Below are 14,359 nucleotides of genomic sequence, written 5' to 3'. Positions count from 1 at the left end.
CCCTTGATTCCCCTGGAGAGAACCTTACATTCTAACCACACTGGTCTTCTGGCTACTTCTAATGCATGCTTTTGCCCAAGACAGGAATGCTCTCTCCACCCACTCCCATATGCCTGACTAATTCCTTCAGGTCTCCGTTTAAAGGTCACTTCCTTGGAAAGGCCTTCCCTAATGACCAGACTGAGTCAAGCTCCTTCCCGCCCTTCCACTGAAGGCTCTGGGAGCGCACCCTTCACAGTATCTGCAGTAATACTACTTGCACATCTTTGCAGCCCTTTGCAAAGTGCCACAGTATCTGCAGTAATACTACCTGCACATCTTTGCAGCCCTTTGCAAGGTGCTATGTTTGATAAGTAATTGTGATCTTTTCAATAATCTGTTAAATGTCTCTTTTCCTTACCTGACAGTAAGTAGGCAGAAACTCCATCCATTTTTGTCCATGAATAGTTGATGATTGACTGATGGGCCCTGAGTCCTACCTTACTCCTTGATGTCCCCTCTCCCTGGAACACTATCCCCCCATTTTTCTGTCAAACTTCCCCTCATCTCTCTTTTTTTTTAAGATTTTATTTATTTATTTGACAGAGAGAGACACAGAGAGAGAGGAACACAAGCAGGGGGAGTGGGGGAGGGAGAAGCAGGCTTCCCGCCGAGCAGGGAGCCCAATGCGGGGCTCGATCCCAGGACCCTGGGACCATCACCGGAGCCGAAGGCAGATGCCTAATGACTGAGCCACCCAGGCGCCCCTCCCCTCATCTCTTTTAAGATACAATTCCAAGTCAGCTTCTCAGTGAAGCCATTACTCAACTCCTTTAGGTGGGGTATTGTTTCCAAGGTACATTGTTATTTACCTCTGTTACAGCAACTAATATATTGGATGCCATCAGTTTTTTTTTTTAAGATTTATTTATTTATTTGAGAGAGAGAGCGAGCAAGCATGAACAGGGGGAGGGGCGGAAGGAGAGAGAGAGAATCCTGAAGCAGACGCCTCACTGAGCACAGAGCCTGACATGCGGCTTAGTCCCAGAACCCTGAGATCATGACCTGAGCTGAAATCAAGAGCCAACTGCTTAAGCAGCTGAGCCACCCAGACGCCCCACCATCAGCTTTTGGTAGTAGGATTGATGTGTTACGTAGCTTCTCACTTCCAGTGCTTAGTGGGTGCCTGGCAGAGAGGAGGCATATGATAAACTTGGGTGAGTAAACATGGTAACACTACCTTCTGAGAGAGTAATGATCATTCAATTCCATGTTAGTATCCTAAGGTGGAAAGATTTTGACTATTAATGCCAAGAATTGGTCACCATATTACCTCCTAGAAATGTCTTAAACCACACAGTAGACTCATCAACCTTTCTTGGTATGTCGTACTTGCAACACTGGATTTATCATTCATTTCTTATGCTAATAACCAGTTCTAGATATTTTCAGATATTTTTCATGTAAAGATCTTTGGTGTTGGGGCACTTGGGTGGCTCAGGCATTAAGCGTCCGCCTTCAGCTCGGGTCATGATCCCAGGGTCCTGGGATCGAGCCCTGCATCGGGCTCCCTGCTCCGTGGGAAGCCTGCTTCTCCCTCCCCCACTCCCCCTGCTAGTGTTCCCTCTCTGGCTGTCTCTCTCTCTCTGTCAAATAAATAAATAAAATCTTTTTTTTTTTAAAAATATCTTTGATGTGTTGTGAGGAGAAAAAAAGAATATTTCATTGTACTGGATTCTCCTTCTTAGAATTCAATCACGATGACAGTCTACTTCAATTTTTTCTGAATTTTACTACTTCAACAGTTGAATTGTGGAAATACTAGTGTAGATATTGATACTGATACAGTTCGGCGAGCAGGAGAGTAGAGAAAAATACAGACTACAATAGATTAGTGGGCTTCCTGACATTTCAGTCTTGCCTGGAGTATATTTGACTCTATTTCAATTGGCCTGGATGAATAAATCTTTTACAATAAACATCACAAAAGCAACCAATATTAGTAAGTAACTATTTTTTACAAAGTATTTTTACATGTTATATTGTTTAATACAATCCTCTTGAACATTTTCCATCCAGAGAAATATGTTTTGATCATTTATACCTGGAGCCCCCAACTTGTTATAAGAGATTGAAGAATGGATCATGAATCTTGACTCAGCTTTTGAAGGAGCCTAGATGCCTCTCTACCCTGGCCTGTAAAATTTGATAATAGTAACAACAATAATCACAAAATAGATGGAACAGCATCTACTCCTTTGTAGGTCCTGATATTGCTTTGATGATCTTCTCTTCTCTCTCTCTTCTCTGGCCACGTGGTTTGATGGGACTCCCAAACCCTAGTATTGAAGGTTGACCTACACTAAGCCAATCAGTGTGCCACATGCCATCCCTCAATCATGGTGATTGGTTCAGGGATGGATATGAGACCCAAACAGATCAATGAGACACCATCCTGGGAGGAGCTGCTGTCTCCATCTTACTTATCCCTATGGACAGAGAGTGGGGTCTGCTGGATACTATCATATGCAGCCTGAGCATGAAGCTAACACTTCCCATAGCAAGCTGAGTGATGGAGAGAAATCAAAGCCTGATGATTCCATTTGAGCCCTGCATACAGCCAGGTCTAGGCTACTTCTACTGATGGCTTTTCAATGATTTATTCCAGTAAAAATGTTTTTTCTTTAAATTGAATTTTCTGTCACTTGCAACCATAGAATTCTAACCGATACATTTCTGATTTGCCAGCACTAAGCTAAGCCCTTGTACATATATTAGCTCATTTAATCTTTAATGTTCTAATTGGTATTAGGGTTCACGAAGGTCTCAGTCACTGTACTGTTCCTGGACATGGCAGGAGAATGGCAATGTGTTCCTTCTCAGGGGTCCACATGTTGTCAAGACGCCATCCATTTCTCTCTCTCCCCGCCCCAGCACTCCTAACCTATTCGTTTTTCTCTCCTCCCCCTCTCCTTCATTCCCTTCCCAAAACTTGAGTTCAAGTCTCCAGGGAGATAAACATTAGCCCCTCAAACCAGCAAGCTCTGGCAGTCTGGACTTAGTCATCTCGCTGCCCAAGCCAGGGGGCTGATTGAGATGAACCCTGTGTAACCCTTCCGGCTGCTTTGCTCTGGGAGTCATGGCCCTTCTCTGGGTGCCAGAGTTTGCTTCTTCCTTTTCTGGCCCAGAGCCATCCTCAGAGGTTTCTTGGACAGCACCCAGGGCGACCCAGGCTGATAGGCACCCTGCCTAGATAAGGCATGTCACTGCCTGGGCATTTGTGTGCAGATGGCTCTGTTTGAAATCCTGCCTCTCTCTGACTTCACTTCCTGAATGTGCTGACAGGCCTCTGAGCCAAGTCAAACAGGTTCCCAATGCCGTGCCTGCAGAGCATTCCCCTGTGAGTGCAGCTGGGGAAACAAAACTTTTCTCCAGCCCATAGAGAGGACCTGCCAGCCCTTATATGACCAAGAAGCAGGCCCTGTGAGACCTTGTTGAATCTTAGTGGGAAATGTTTGCATTTCAGCGAGGGTGGTTTGTGTGTGCATGCATGCACACTGGCTTGGGGCATGGGGTGGGGGATTCCTGATTATTTCTTCTTAAATGAACAAGTCTACAGTGAAAAATGACTGATGACTAATTCTTGCTTATTTGCTCCATACAAGGGCTTTACATATATGATCCTCCTGAAAACCTTCCGAGGGAGCCATGGCTGGCCTCATTTTTACAAAGGAAGGGATTGAGGCTTAGCAAAATTAAGGTACTTGCCCCATGCTCCCCCAAGTACAACTGCAGAGCCCGGATTTAACCTCTAGACCCTTGGTTCCAAAATCCATGTGCCTCCTCTAACTTGTAATACCTTGATTCTTCATGGAGTCAGAAGCATAGGGAGGAAGAGTGGAAAGGGAGAGGCTCTGGTGTCTTCCCAGACCTGTGAAGTATAGAATGACAACAGGGTCTGTGGCAGGGAAGTTGTGAGGCTCAACGGAGATATAAATTCATGTGGCAGTACTACGCAGGAATAACGACATATGTGTACAGTGCAAGCTCTTTGGGGTCAGAAAGACCTGGACTCAACTTGGGCTTCTACCAGCCACTTATTCCATGAGCCCAAACAAGACCTGAACCTCCATTTTCTCATGTATAAAATACAGCCTTATCATCTACTTGTGAGACCCAGCACAGTGCCTGCTGCATAGTAGAAACTTGGTAAATGGGATCTATTATGAATATTATACAGGTGTTTTTATTATATGGTTGGTTTCTACTGGAGTTGGGAAAGGCTAGGTAATGCTACAGAAATAAGCAGCTCTTAAATCTCTGTGTCCTAAAACAATAAAGGTTAAATGTCTACTGTAGATATGCTGGGCCTGGGAAGGGACTCTGATCTACATCATCATTATTTAAAGACCCAGGCTAATGGACACTCTATCTCTGTGTTTCCATAGTTGCCAAAGCTGGGAAAAGGAAGTATGTTGAATCTCACTTGCTCTTAGGCTTCCACCTGGATGTGACAGATGTCACCCCTGCTCACATTTCATTGGCTGACACAAGTCCATGTCTTCTTACCCACCTTCAAGGAGGTAGGAGATGGGAAAGTACTGCCTTACCTCGTACCCAAAAGCAGAGCTGGAAATATTTGGCGTAGAGCATTAGTGAGCACCCACCAACCCAAAAGCCATCCTCCCTCTCACTTCTCTCTTGCTATCAGAGCCCTGATTTTTTACTTATTTTAAAAATAACTTTCTGTGTTCACTTTCCCATGTGCTTAGAAAAAGGTGATCCCAAAGGGCTAAGCATGACTGTCGGCCAATTATGGAGGTCTCATTCCCTGTTTCGGTATATGTATGGGACCAACTCCTGACCAACAGGACCTGAGGGGAAGTCAACCGGGGTGGAGGTGGGGAGCTTCTAGAAAAGGTTTCTCTTGCTAATAAAAAGAGAAAAATTAAAGTAAAAATCCTTGCATTGCATTTACCTATGATGCCAGGAACTGCCAAAGCTATCTTGAGGCCACACAAGGAAGTTCCTTGACATACTAAGAATGGTGACATGGAAAGATAGGAAGCCCCAGACCCATGGTGATGTCAATGAACGAGGTCACTGAGCCCTGGACTTGGTTCATGTCTGGACTTCTTTGAATTGTGTCTTCTGTTACTGGCCTCTGTAAGCATCCTAACTGTTAGTGTGGTCAATTATATAACAGCCCAGGTTCCTGCCCACCTTTTTCCAGGACTTGGGATAAGGCCAGGGAAAATTCCTCCCACTGAGCATGAACCTAGATGAATCAACACTCTGGAAGAGATTAGCTAGTAGCAGAAGCTGATGGACTGACAGTCCTGAGGAGATCTGGGAAATACACAAATTCTGTGCAGGTAGCCAGTGAGTAGCAGTAACCCAAGAAAGCAGTAATGTAGTGATCTGGGAATCCAATTTTCTGAAGCAACAAAGAGGCATCCACCAGGCACTATTTTTCAGTGGCTATACATGGGAGAAGTCTGTATGGCAAGAAAGTGTCAGGGCTTCTTGGTACTAAGTATTGTGGTCCGTCCGGAGAGGAGGAGTTTGCAGCAGGGCAAGGAAAGTCCACTACTCGCTGCTGGGGCAGGGATGACATATCCCAGGAGACTATCTAATTACCTTTGCTCAGATGGTGTGCACATCAAAGAACCTTCTGATGACTACTTCGGTTCTTGGGGTCCTTAATGTGGAATTGGGGACATGCCCTGGGTAAGGAACCCAGGATCACCAGGGCATCTGGTTCCTGGAACAACATAGGAGAAGAATTGGGTTCTCGAAGCCTAATTGTGGCCCCACCAGCCTGTGGATGAGGAACCTTGACAAAATTCTTAAGACTCACCGGGAGCATCAGTTGCTGTGTCTCTGAGACACAGCTAGTAACAATGACATAGCCAGGGGAGTGGTGCCAATGGAAGGAGACAGAAGAGAGAAGAGCGCTTTGGAAGTGGTGGGAGTGTGAACAGGTGAGGACAAATTGCATTGCTCATCATGCTTCCTTTGCTTACTCCACTCCAGGAAAGCAGGCCATCTCTCAAGCCCTAGGGTGCCCAGAACTCTCTCCCAAGCTTTCCCTCATGTGGCCCCTTCAGCTGCTGCCCCTTCTCTTCTGCTCTTCACCTGATAAAATCAAATCATGGAGGAAATCTCCTTTCAGGTGTTTTTTGCAGAAAGGCCTTTTTTCCCCCTTGGCCCTATTTAGATGGTTTTTCTCTTTCATAGTGCCCAGTTTTTCTTCACTGTCCTCGTGTAGGTGTAGAATCATACATTAATCAGTGTGTTTTCTATTTGCTGTGTCTCTTACCAGAATAAAAACTCCACGAGGGAGACATCCTGTGGATTTCACTCTCCATTGCCTTCTGAGTGCCTGGCACAAAATAGGAAATTCAATGTTGCTTGAGGAATCAAATGAGTGTCATATGGATGCGAGGTGTTATTATTCAATTCCCCCCCCAGCATAAGTAAAAACACTGGTCTCTTCACTTGCATCGAAAAGTTTGTATAGTTTGGGTCAGTTAGTCCCACTGAGCTTAGTCAATTCTGGGGAAATGACATAAAATCAGGTTTGGGTCCTGCAGTGGTGAGGTCACAAGCCTTTTTCTTTTACATCTGTTTATTTGAGCATCCTGACACTGAGCAGGTGGACTCTGGACCATAAGATGACTTTCCTTCAGATATCAAGTTGACACAGGAAAAGTTAAGTTCAGGACAAGCTGCCAAGGTGAAGCGTGAACTTGCTGATATCCCTCCTTAGGCCCAGCTTGCCAGGGAGTTGTGCAGGAAGAAATGTGGGAGATGGGGTTCAGCCTAAGCAATCTGCTCCCCATTTCTCCCCCAACTCCAGGACAGCTTTAAAGACCACAGGTGTTCTAAATTAAACCAAATCCTGCCTTTGGTATTACTCTTCTTACCTGGCATTGTCCCCACCAGTCCATCACCCAAACTGTTACCAGCACGAATCTCTCTCAAGTTTGGAGAGTCCATTTCCCTGCTCTGTGTCCTTCTACATTTCCCTATCACCTGCAGGATAACTACCAAACTCTTAGCATGGGACAGATACTACTTCACAACCTGACACCTAAACTTTCTTGCTTCATCTCCTTTCATTCCTCTTCTCATATCTTTGTTCCCAGCCTCTCCAAGCAGCTTACCAATCTCTGAATGCACTACATTCTCCTACACTGCTGTGCCCTTGCATAAAGTTCCTCTTTCAACTTTTCCTTCCTGGTGAGTCCCACCGGCTCAGCTCACATGTCACCTCTCCCATGAAGTCTCTCCTGATAATGGTCCCTCCTCCCCAGACCTGGCACCTCTTTGTGCTTTATCTCTATACTCCTCCCCACTAGACTGTGAGTTCCTTGAGAATAGGGATTGTGTCTTGCTCATCACTGAATCCCCATGCTTAGCATAGGGCCTCAGTGAGACCCAGGCCCATGGTCATGTCCTTCTCTGACATGTCAGAAGTCCAAAACCAAATAAATGGGGCCAGGTTCCAGAGTTAGGAAGGGATAATTTCATTTTCTGGGGCCATCCCATATTCTAACCTTTTCACATCTTCCATGACCTTCTACTTGACCCATATGGAAGACCCACGGAGGCAAGGGTAGGGCAGAGTAAAAGGCACTGTCTTTTTTGGTTAGTTCCACCAATGCATATCCTCTCTAACAATAAAAGGACACGGGGAATAGTTACTTTAGCATGATCCTTATCTCTATCCAGCAGATACTGAGCACTAACTTCTAGACCCCTGAGATACATTAACTTTATAAACAGAAAGTCCTCTGTGTGATTACCAATGAAGTAGTTGTTTTTAATAAAGCCACATCTGGAGCTATTTTTTATGCTTGCCTAATGGTCACACATTATCCTTGCCCATCCCCACCTCCAAGCCTAATGTTTCAGGGAGACCCATTTTATATGAGGAGATGCCCACTTGCATTAGTAGAGTGGGGAAGGGACACTGTATGATTGGAAGAATGTGCTGACAGCTTAGTTATTTTAAGAACATTCATCGTGAAAATCGGGCTTTAGAACACTCATTGACAATTGGCTGGACTTGAATTTTCTTGAGGTTCCCAATCCATCCGGATTTGTATACCTGAAAATGGATGAGGCATATTTCACTAGAAAAATTAAGACCTGGAATTATTTTGGAGGAGGGTTCAAGTTCAATTGCTTGCTCAGTCATCACACATTTATTTTATAAACATCTCCTAGTGCCAGGCACTATACTAGGAGTCTGGGGTCCATAGATGGTTAGGATAGGGCTCCAGCCAAGAGTCACAGAGGTTCACAATGATAATACCTTGATAAGTGCTATCATAGAAGTTTTGATAAAATGTTATGAATGCTCAATGGGAATGTTCATTCCACCTGAAGATAGAGTTAGCGAGGAAGGCTTCATAGAGAAGGTGCTATGTATGTATGCGGAAGAATGGATAGGATTCATCCGCTGGACCAGAAGGAAAGGAATTCCAGGTAGATGGATGAGCACAGGCAGAGGCAAAGAAGGGTGAAAAGGCATGGGATTCAGATTCACACAATGGTAAATTTCTCATAATGAGTGTGTGCCCATTAAGTTTAGGAATTATTAAGCACTTGAGTCATGGAACTCTGTGAAAACCAAATAAAAGCTAATGATTTCTTTCCCCAGGGGAGCATGTATGTGCCCATATGTGCACGCACATACACATACATAAATAGGCTTTTTCATTGAGTTCATGAACCTTCTGCCCCAGTGGACACAAAGGGTTAAGATTCTATGTGTAAAATATACATATATAAGACAAATTAGAAGAGAACTAATGGTTTTATGTGCCACTAGCTTCATCTTCTCCAACTACTAGTGTTACCCAAGTAACTCATTGAATGACAAAATAAAATTAACTTGTGTCTACAAAATTAGCTGATTTTCTGTGTCCAAAGGTCATTGATTAATTGCCTCTATCACAATGATTTTTGTATCCCTTTGGTTAGAATGGTTAGAATTTCAGCGATATACATTTAGAATGTTAGTTGAAACAAACAAGTATGGGGATAGGCCCGAGTTTCAGGCTTTTTTTTTTTTTTTTTACTTACACTTGGAGTCTAAATAAAGCTGGGGAGTGGTGTGGCTTTTCTGTTGTCTGGGCTTAGTCTACCTTTGCAGGTAATTAATTCCCCAGCCTGCTTATTTTTTCTAGTTGGCTCTTGTTTAGCTTCCAAAGAGCCCCACCCCAAAGTGCTTTATTGTCCCTCTGCTGACTATTCCTACATATGGTCAAAATCAACTCACCTTCCGGGTTGCTGACATCGGCAAATTCACTGTTTGGCAAACTCTGCTCCGTTCCTAGTAACCCTTTGTTAAAGAAGTGTTATTACGACGGAGTGGATCTGATAGCTAACAAGTCTGTCCAATCTCTTGCACTCCTAGATACACTCATAAAGAGAAACTCTTTATGTCTTTGGATTTACAGTCACAGGCAGGATATTAGCACTCAAGACCTGTTGGGTACTAGAGCACTGTTAATGAGCAAACAGCCCTGCCTCAATTAGTGGTTTGTGAAAATATTCCTGGATATCAAATTGCTTTTGCTGCTTGATAAGCATACTGGCTCTTGGGATGAAAAGCAACCAAGCAAAAATTGTTCCCTTGTTGCATACAGCCTTGTTGATCTTCCAAGGTGTATCTGCAGACAGAATTTGTTTGCCATTTCCCCAGAGCTAAGGTTTGATTTACACATGTGATCAATGTGTTGGTGTTCATGGTTTCTCATCTCTCTTCCATGGCATATGGATTACCATCTTTTAAGGCTATTTCTGTAATAATAACTTAAACGAGGTTGATTATTTTAGAAACAAATTAAGAAATAAACTGTACAAGAATCCCAAATGGTAAACTGCTATTGTGGTAATTTGTCTAAGTATAGGTGTTTATTTCAGAGAGAGAGAGAGAGAGAGAGAGAGAGAGAGGAGAGGAGAGGAGAGTATTAATGAAAACTGGGAGAATGTTTCATCCAGATTGCAAATTCTGTGTTGACTCTTCCTAAATTCTTTGCTTCTTAATTACCCAGTAACTTCAGATGGCAGTAATGCTAACCCCAGCAACTGAAAAGAAAAGCTTCAGTGTAGAGCTTGGGAAGAAAAAAAGTAGTAAAGGGAAAGGAATTCAAGATCTGTTATTGGTATTTGAATACGTTTATTGTGACAAGAATGCTGTTATAAATATTCATAAGCAAAGACCATCTTTTTTATCTAGGGATTGTTAAAGATTCCAAATTGGAAGGATACATCTTTTGTAAAAATCTGCCACCATTCCTGACTTGAGAATAAGCAACTACTCTTAAATTTCTGCTAACATCATAAATGGTCACAGCACATGCCACTTGGTATAATCCAGACTTTAAATATTAGTTTGACTTTTCAGGGCACTGTCTGTCCCTCTCCAGCACAACCTCCCTTCCCTCAGCCTTCTGAAGGGCCCCGCTATCCTTTGTAAGCAACTCTATATAGATTGTTGGGGGAGGGAAGAGGATTAAGTTGACAAGAGCATCAGCTACAGTTATTCTCAGTCCAGTAGAGAATAGTTTTGCTTGATAGTAAGAAGCACTGAGAGTGATTTTAAGTTGACTCTTCACTCTTTCAACTTCACCTAGATAGGTAATCCATAGATAATGCAGAAAAGAGGTTGTGGGAGGGGTATTTTTCCAATATTTTATTGTATTTTCTTAAATATCCTTTCTGGAATTTTCAGGAACAAAACATAAAAAAATTATATACTTTATTACAAATGGTAAACTCAGAGTGCTCCAAATCTCTTATTTACAAACAACACTGGGCAGGACACCCAAACAAACAAACATGAAATAACTTACAAAGGCATGAAGCTGTTTATTGACAGTAATCAGCTTTCATCAAATTAAAAAATATATATATGTACATACACAGTTAAGGAAGGCAGGCCAGAAAGAGTTCATCTGCAGGCTCAGCCTCGCTCTCACAAACCTCCCTCCCGCCTCCCCTCCCCCAACCCCCCCCTTTGTGTTTTAAGGAGTACTACAGAAGCAATCTACAGTCTCTATTGCAGTTTGTAACCCCTCCCCCTCCCCCCTTTAATACTGAATGAGATCGAATGTTAGGTCCATGCAGTTCTTGGTCAATGTTAAAGAAAAGTCTAACGTTCTGTTCGCGCGGGGACAGCCCGTCCGCAAAGCGGGGCAGCCCGCAGGCAGCCGCTCCCTGGCCCGATGCCAAGGGAGGGCGCGCCAAGTCCTTCCCACTCGTGCACACTGGGGGCGCCGTCAGGACGCCGCCCAGTCCAACTTGGATACCCTTGGCTTTAGTCCTTGGACACTTCTTTTCTCTCTCTCTCTCTCTCGCAACTTGTCAAGTTCTCAAGTCTGTCTCTCTGTGTAATTTTTTTTTTCTCTGCTGCCCCTCAGCCCCCGACAGTCTCTCCTCAAAACGTTTGCAACTGCTGCGTTAGCATGAGTTGGCACCCACTGTTAACGTGGTTCATGACTTTTTGTTTAAGCTGTGCCACCTGTTCCCTGAGCATGTTGGCCGTGGACGCCAGCTCCGAGTTCTGCGCTTTCAAGGTTTTCACTTTTTCCTCCAGCCGGGCGATCCTCTCCAGCTTCCTTTTCCGGCACTTGGAGGCAGCTATGCGGTTCCTCATGCGCTTCCTCTCGGCCTTGATCCTCTCCTGTGACTCCATGTCGATGGGGGACAGGGGCGGCGTTTCCCCGGGCATCTCGGGCACCGTCTGCGGCTCCTCCTTCAAGGCCTGCAGCCGCGGGTGCTGCACTGGGAGCTGCTGGGGCAGGTGGTGCGGCGGCTGCGGGGGCTGCTGCTGCGGCTGCTGGGGCTGCGCGGGAAAGGCCAGGCCGGCCGCGCCGTACGAGGGCGCCCCGCCGCCGCTGCTCAGCGCGCCCGGGTTGAAGTTGCTGAGGTTGGCGTAGACCGGCGGCTCGCTGTGCAGGCTGGCGCTGAAGCCGCCGCCGCCGCTGCCGCCCGCCGCCGAAGCCACGGCCGGAGCCACCATGCCCGCCCCGCTGACCGGCTGCGCCGCCGACGTGACGTTGGGCAGCGTGTTCTGGCTGTGCAGTTCGGCCAGGGCGCGCACGAAACCTTCTGCGAAGCCCTCCTGCTCGTCTGTCACGTTCTTGGGGCACAGGAACTGCGTCGGGGTCGGCGTGGTGGTGATGTGCCCGTTGCTGGACTGGATTATCAGGCGCTCCAGCTCGGGCGAGGCCAGCTTGAGCAGCCCCACATCGGGCGAGGTGAGGAGGTCCGAGTTCTTGGCCCGGAGGTGCGGCTTCAGGCTGCCCACCGGGTCGGCCAGGTTCAGGGTCATGCTCTGTTTCAGGATCTTGGGGTTACTGTAGCCGTAGGCGCCGCTCTCGGACTGGAGGAACGAGGCGTTGAGAGCATCGTCGTAGAAGGTCGTTTCCATCTTTGCAGTCATAGAACAGTCCGTCACTTCACGTGGGGTTAGTTTGGGCTGCGCGCAGAAGTTTCGGGGCCGCAACAGCGCGCTGGCGAGCGGGGGACACCCGCGCCTCCCGGGGCCCTGGGCAAGGAAAGTTTCTCGAGGGGCGCGCGCACCCGCCGGCTGTCCTCCCCCCTGCGCCCCGCTCACCAGCTCGCTCCCTGGGCGCTCAGGGTTTCAGGTGCCGCCCGCACTCTTACTTGTCAGCTCGCGCGCGCTGCCCGGCTTTGAAAAGTCGCGGTCACTCACGGAGCGCTCTCGGGCGCAGCGGTTCCTGGGAGCCCGCGGACGAAGACGCTTCCCGGCGACAGCGGCCCTCCCGGCGGCGGCAGTCAGCGCCGATCCCGCTGTGGCCGGCCGGCGGCGGGTCTCCGCCGCCCCGACTCCGACGACTGTCCCCTCCTCCGCTGCGAGGGGGAGGGGGCGCCGGGCAGCCGCGGCTCGCGCTCGCCCAAGTTCAGCAACCGGTGCGAGAGAAGCTGAGCGCACGTCCCTCCTCGGTCTCCTCTCTCCGCCGCCTTCTTGTCTTCGCCGCCGCCGCCACCACAGCTTCAGGCGCAGCAAAGCTTTGCAAAAGTTCGCTCCGGGACCCGGGCCACTTGTCCCCTGTCCTCCTGGCCAGGAAAGTTCTTAGCCGCTGCAGCCGCTCTCCGGACTTCCCCGGACGGACTGTCGCCGCCCTCCGCGCTGTCAGCAGCTCCCGGGCAGCGGGGCTCTCCTCCTGGGGGCGACTGGAGAAGGGGCTCTCCGGACGCTCCCCCAAACACCAGCCCGGGAGCCACAGGCGCTAGCTCTGGGCAGTTGGTGAGAAAATGAAAGAGAAAATAAGATTTGCAGCTCGGACTCCACTGCCGTGTCGCCTGCCTGTGTCTGTCTCCCTGAGTCCGCGCACCTCCACTCCTGCCTCGCTGCTTCAGCCACACTCAGTGCAACTCTGAGCCCTTATCCAGCCCGAGCTCAACACTTATCTGCTACCAGTCAACCCCTAAAAATAGCCCATGATGTCACCCCAAGGCCTTCCCATTGGCTCGCGTCGCTCTCAAGGGGGCGGGCCCGCCCGTCGCCATGGAGACCCCACCCTAGAAGATTCTTCTCTGGACCCGCGGAGGCTCACGGGATGAGGTAATGCTCCGCTGCCCTCCTACAGTTGGGCCCTTCTTTCTCCTCCTCTCCCCCTCCCCCTCCCGCGCGATTCGCGCCGGGCTCTTTCCCCTCCCCTCCCCGGCGCGTCTTTCCCGGCCCGCCCGGTGCATTGTGGGCTGACGTCTTGGGGTTTGACTGTCTAGTGACGGTGGCTACCGCGAGTCGGGCGAACGCGGGCTCTCGGAGCCTCTGACCCAGGCGGGCTTAAGTCCAGGGCTCGGGCGGGAATGCAGGGGATGCAGGCACCCGGAAGGCTCGGAAGCTGGGCCAGGTGTCTGGGGCCGAGAGCGCGGGGTGGGGGGTATTTCCCCACTTGGGGTGCTCGATGGCATCCACGGGCACTTCGCTGTCTTGCGGGGCCGGAGGCGGATCGCCCGGGTCTGTGCCCCCCCCGCACTTCCGGGGGCGGGAGCAGCGCCCTTAAGGTGGCTCTATTAAGTTCCCTGTGGGGGCGAGTGAAAGTGGGCTTAAGTTTAGGGGCGGTCTCGCGAGAGCGGGCCCCCCACGTTGAGGACGCTGCGAAGTTTGTCTCCTGGTCAAGTTCACGAGCGATCGTCCGCGCTGCTGTCCGGCTGCGCCTAAAAGCCAAGTGATTTGCATTGCTTGAAACTGGGTGCTTAGCTAAGTCGGCGTTGCACCCCCACTGCACCCTCCAGACCATGGGAAAAAGCGTGCGAGTGTTCACAGTTTTGCCTCGACGGGGAAGTTTTTCTATAGGGGGTAGAATTGGGCAACTCAGCTTCCAGTTGT

At 48.3% G+C, this 14,359-nt stretch overlaps 1 protein-coding gene across 1 annotated transcript; it reads right to left on the bottom strand.

The window, feature by feature from the left end:
• Positions 1-10,675: 10,675 nt before the first annotated feature.
• Positions 10,676-13,460, bottom strand: JUN (Jun proto-oncogene, AP-1 transcription factor subunit). The gene has a single exon (XM_025871729.2). The coding sequence runs from the start codon at positions 12,440-12,442 to the stop codon at positions 11,435-11,437; it is 1,008 nt and encodes a 335-aa protein (XP_025727514.2). The 5' UTR covers positions 12,443-13,460; the 3' UTR covers positions 10,676-11,434.
• Between the last annotated feature and the right edge of the window lie 899 nt (positions 13,461-14,359).

Source organism: Callorhinus ursinus, unplaced genomic scaffold (assembly GCF_003265705.2).
Source record: "Callorhinus ursinus isolate GAN/ISIS: 27379988/994484 unplaced genomic scaffold, GSC_fseal_2.0 scaffold9, whole genome shotgun sequence".
NCBI classification, from domain to species: Eukaryota; Metazoa; Chordata; class Mammalia; order Carnivora; family Otariidae; genus Callorhinus; species Callorhinus ursinus.
Note: the sequence above shows the minus strand (reverse complement) of the source record. Positions and strands in the feature narration are given on the sequence as shown.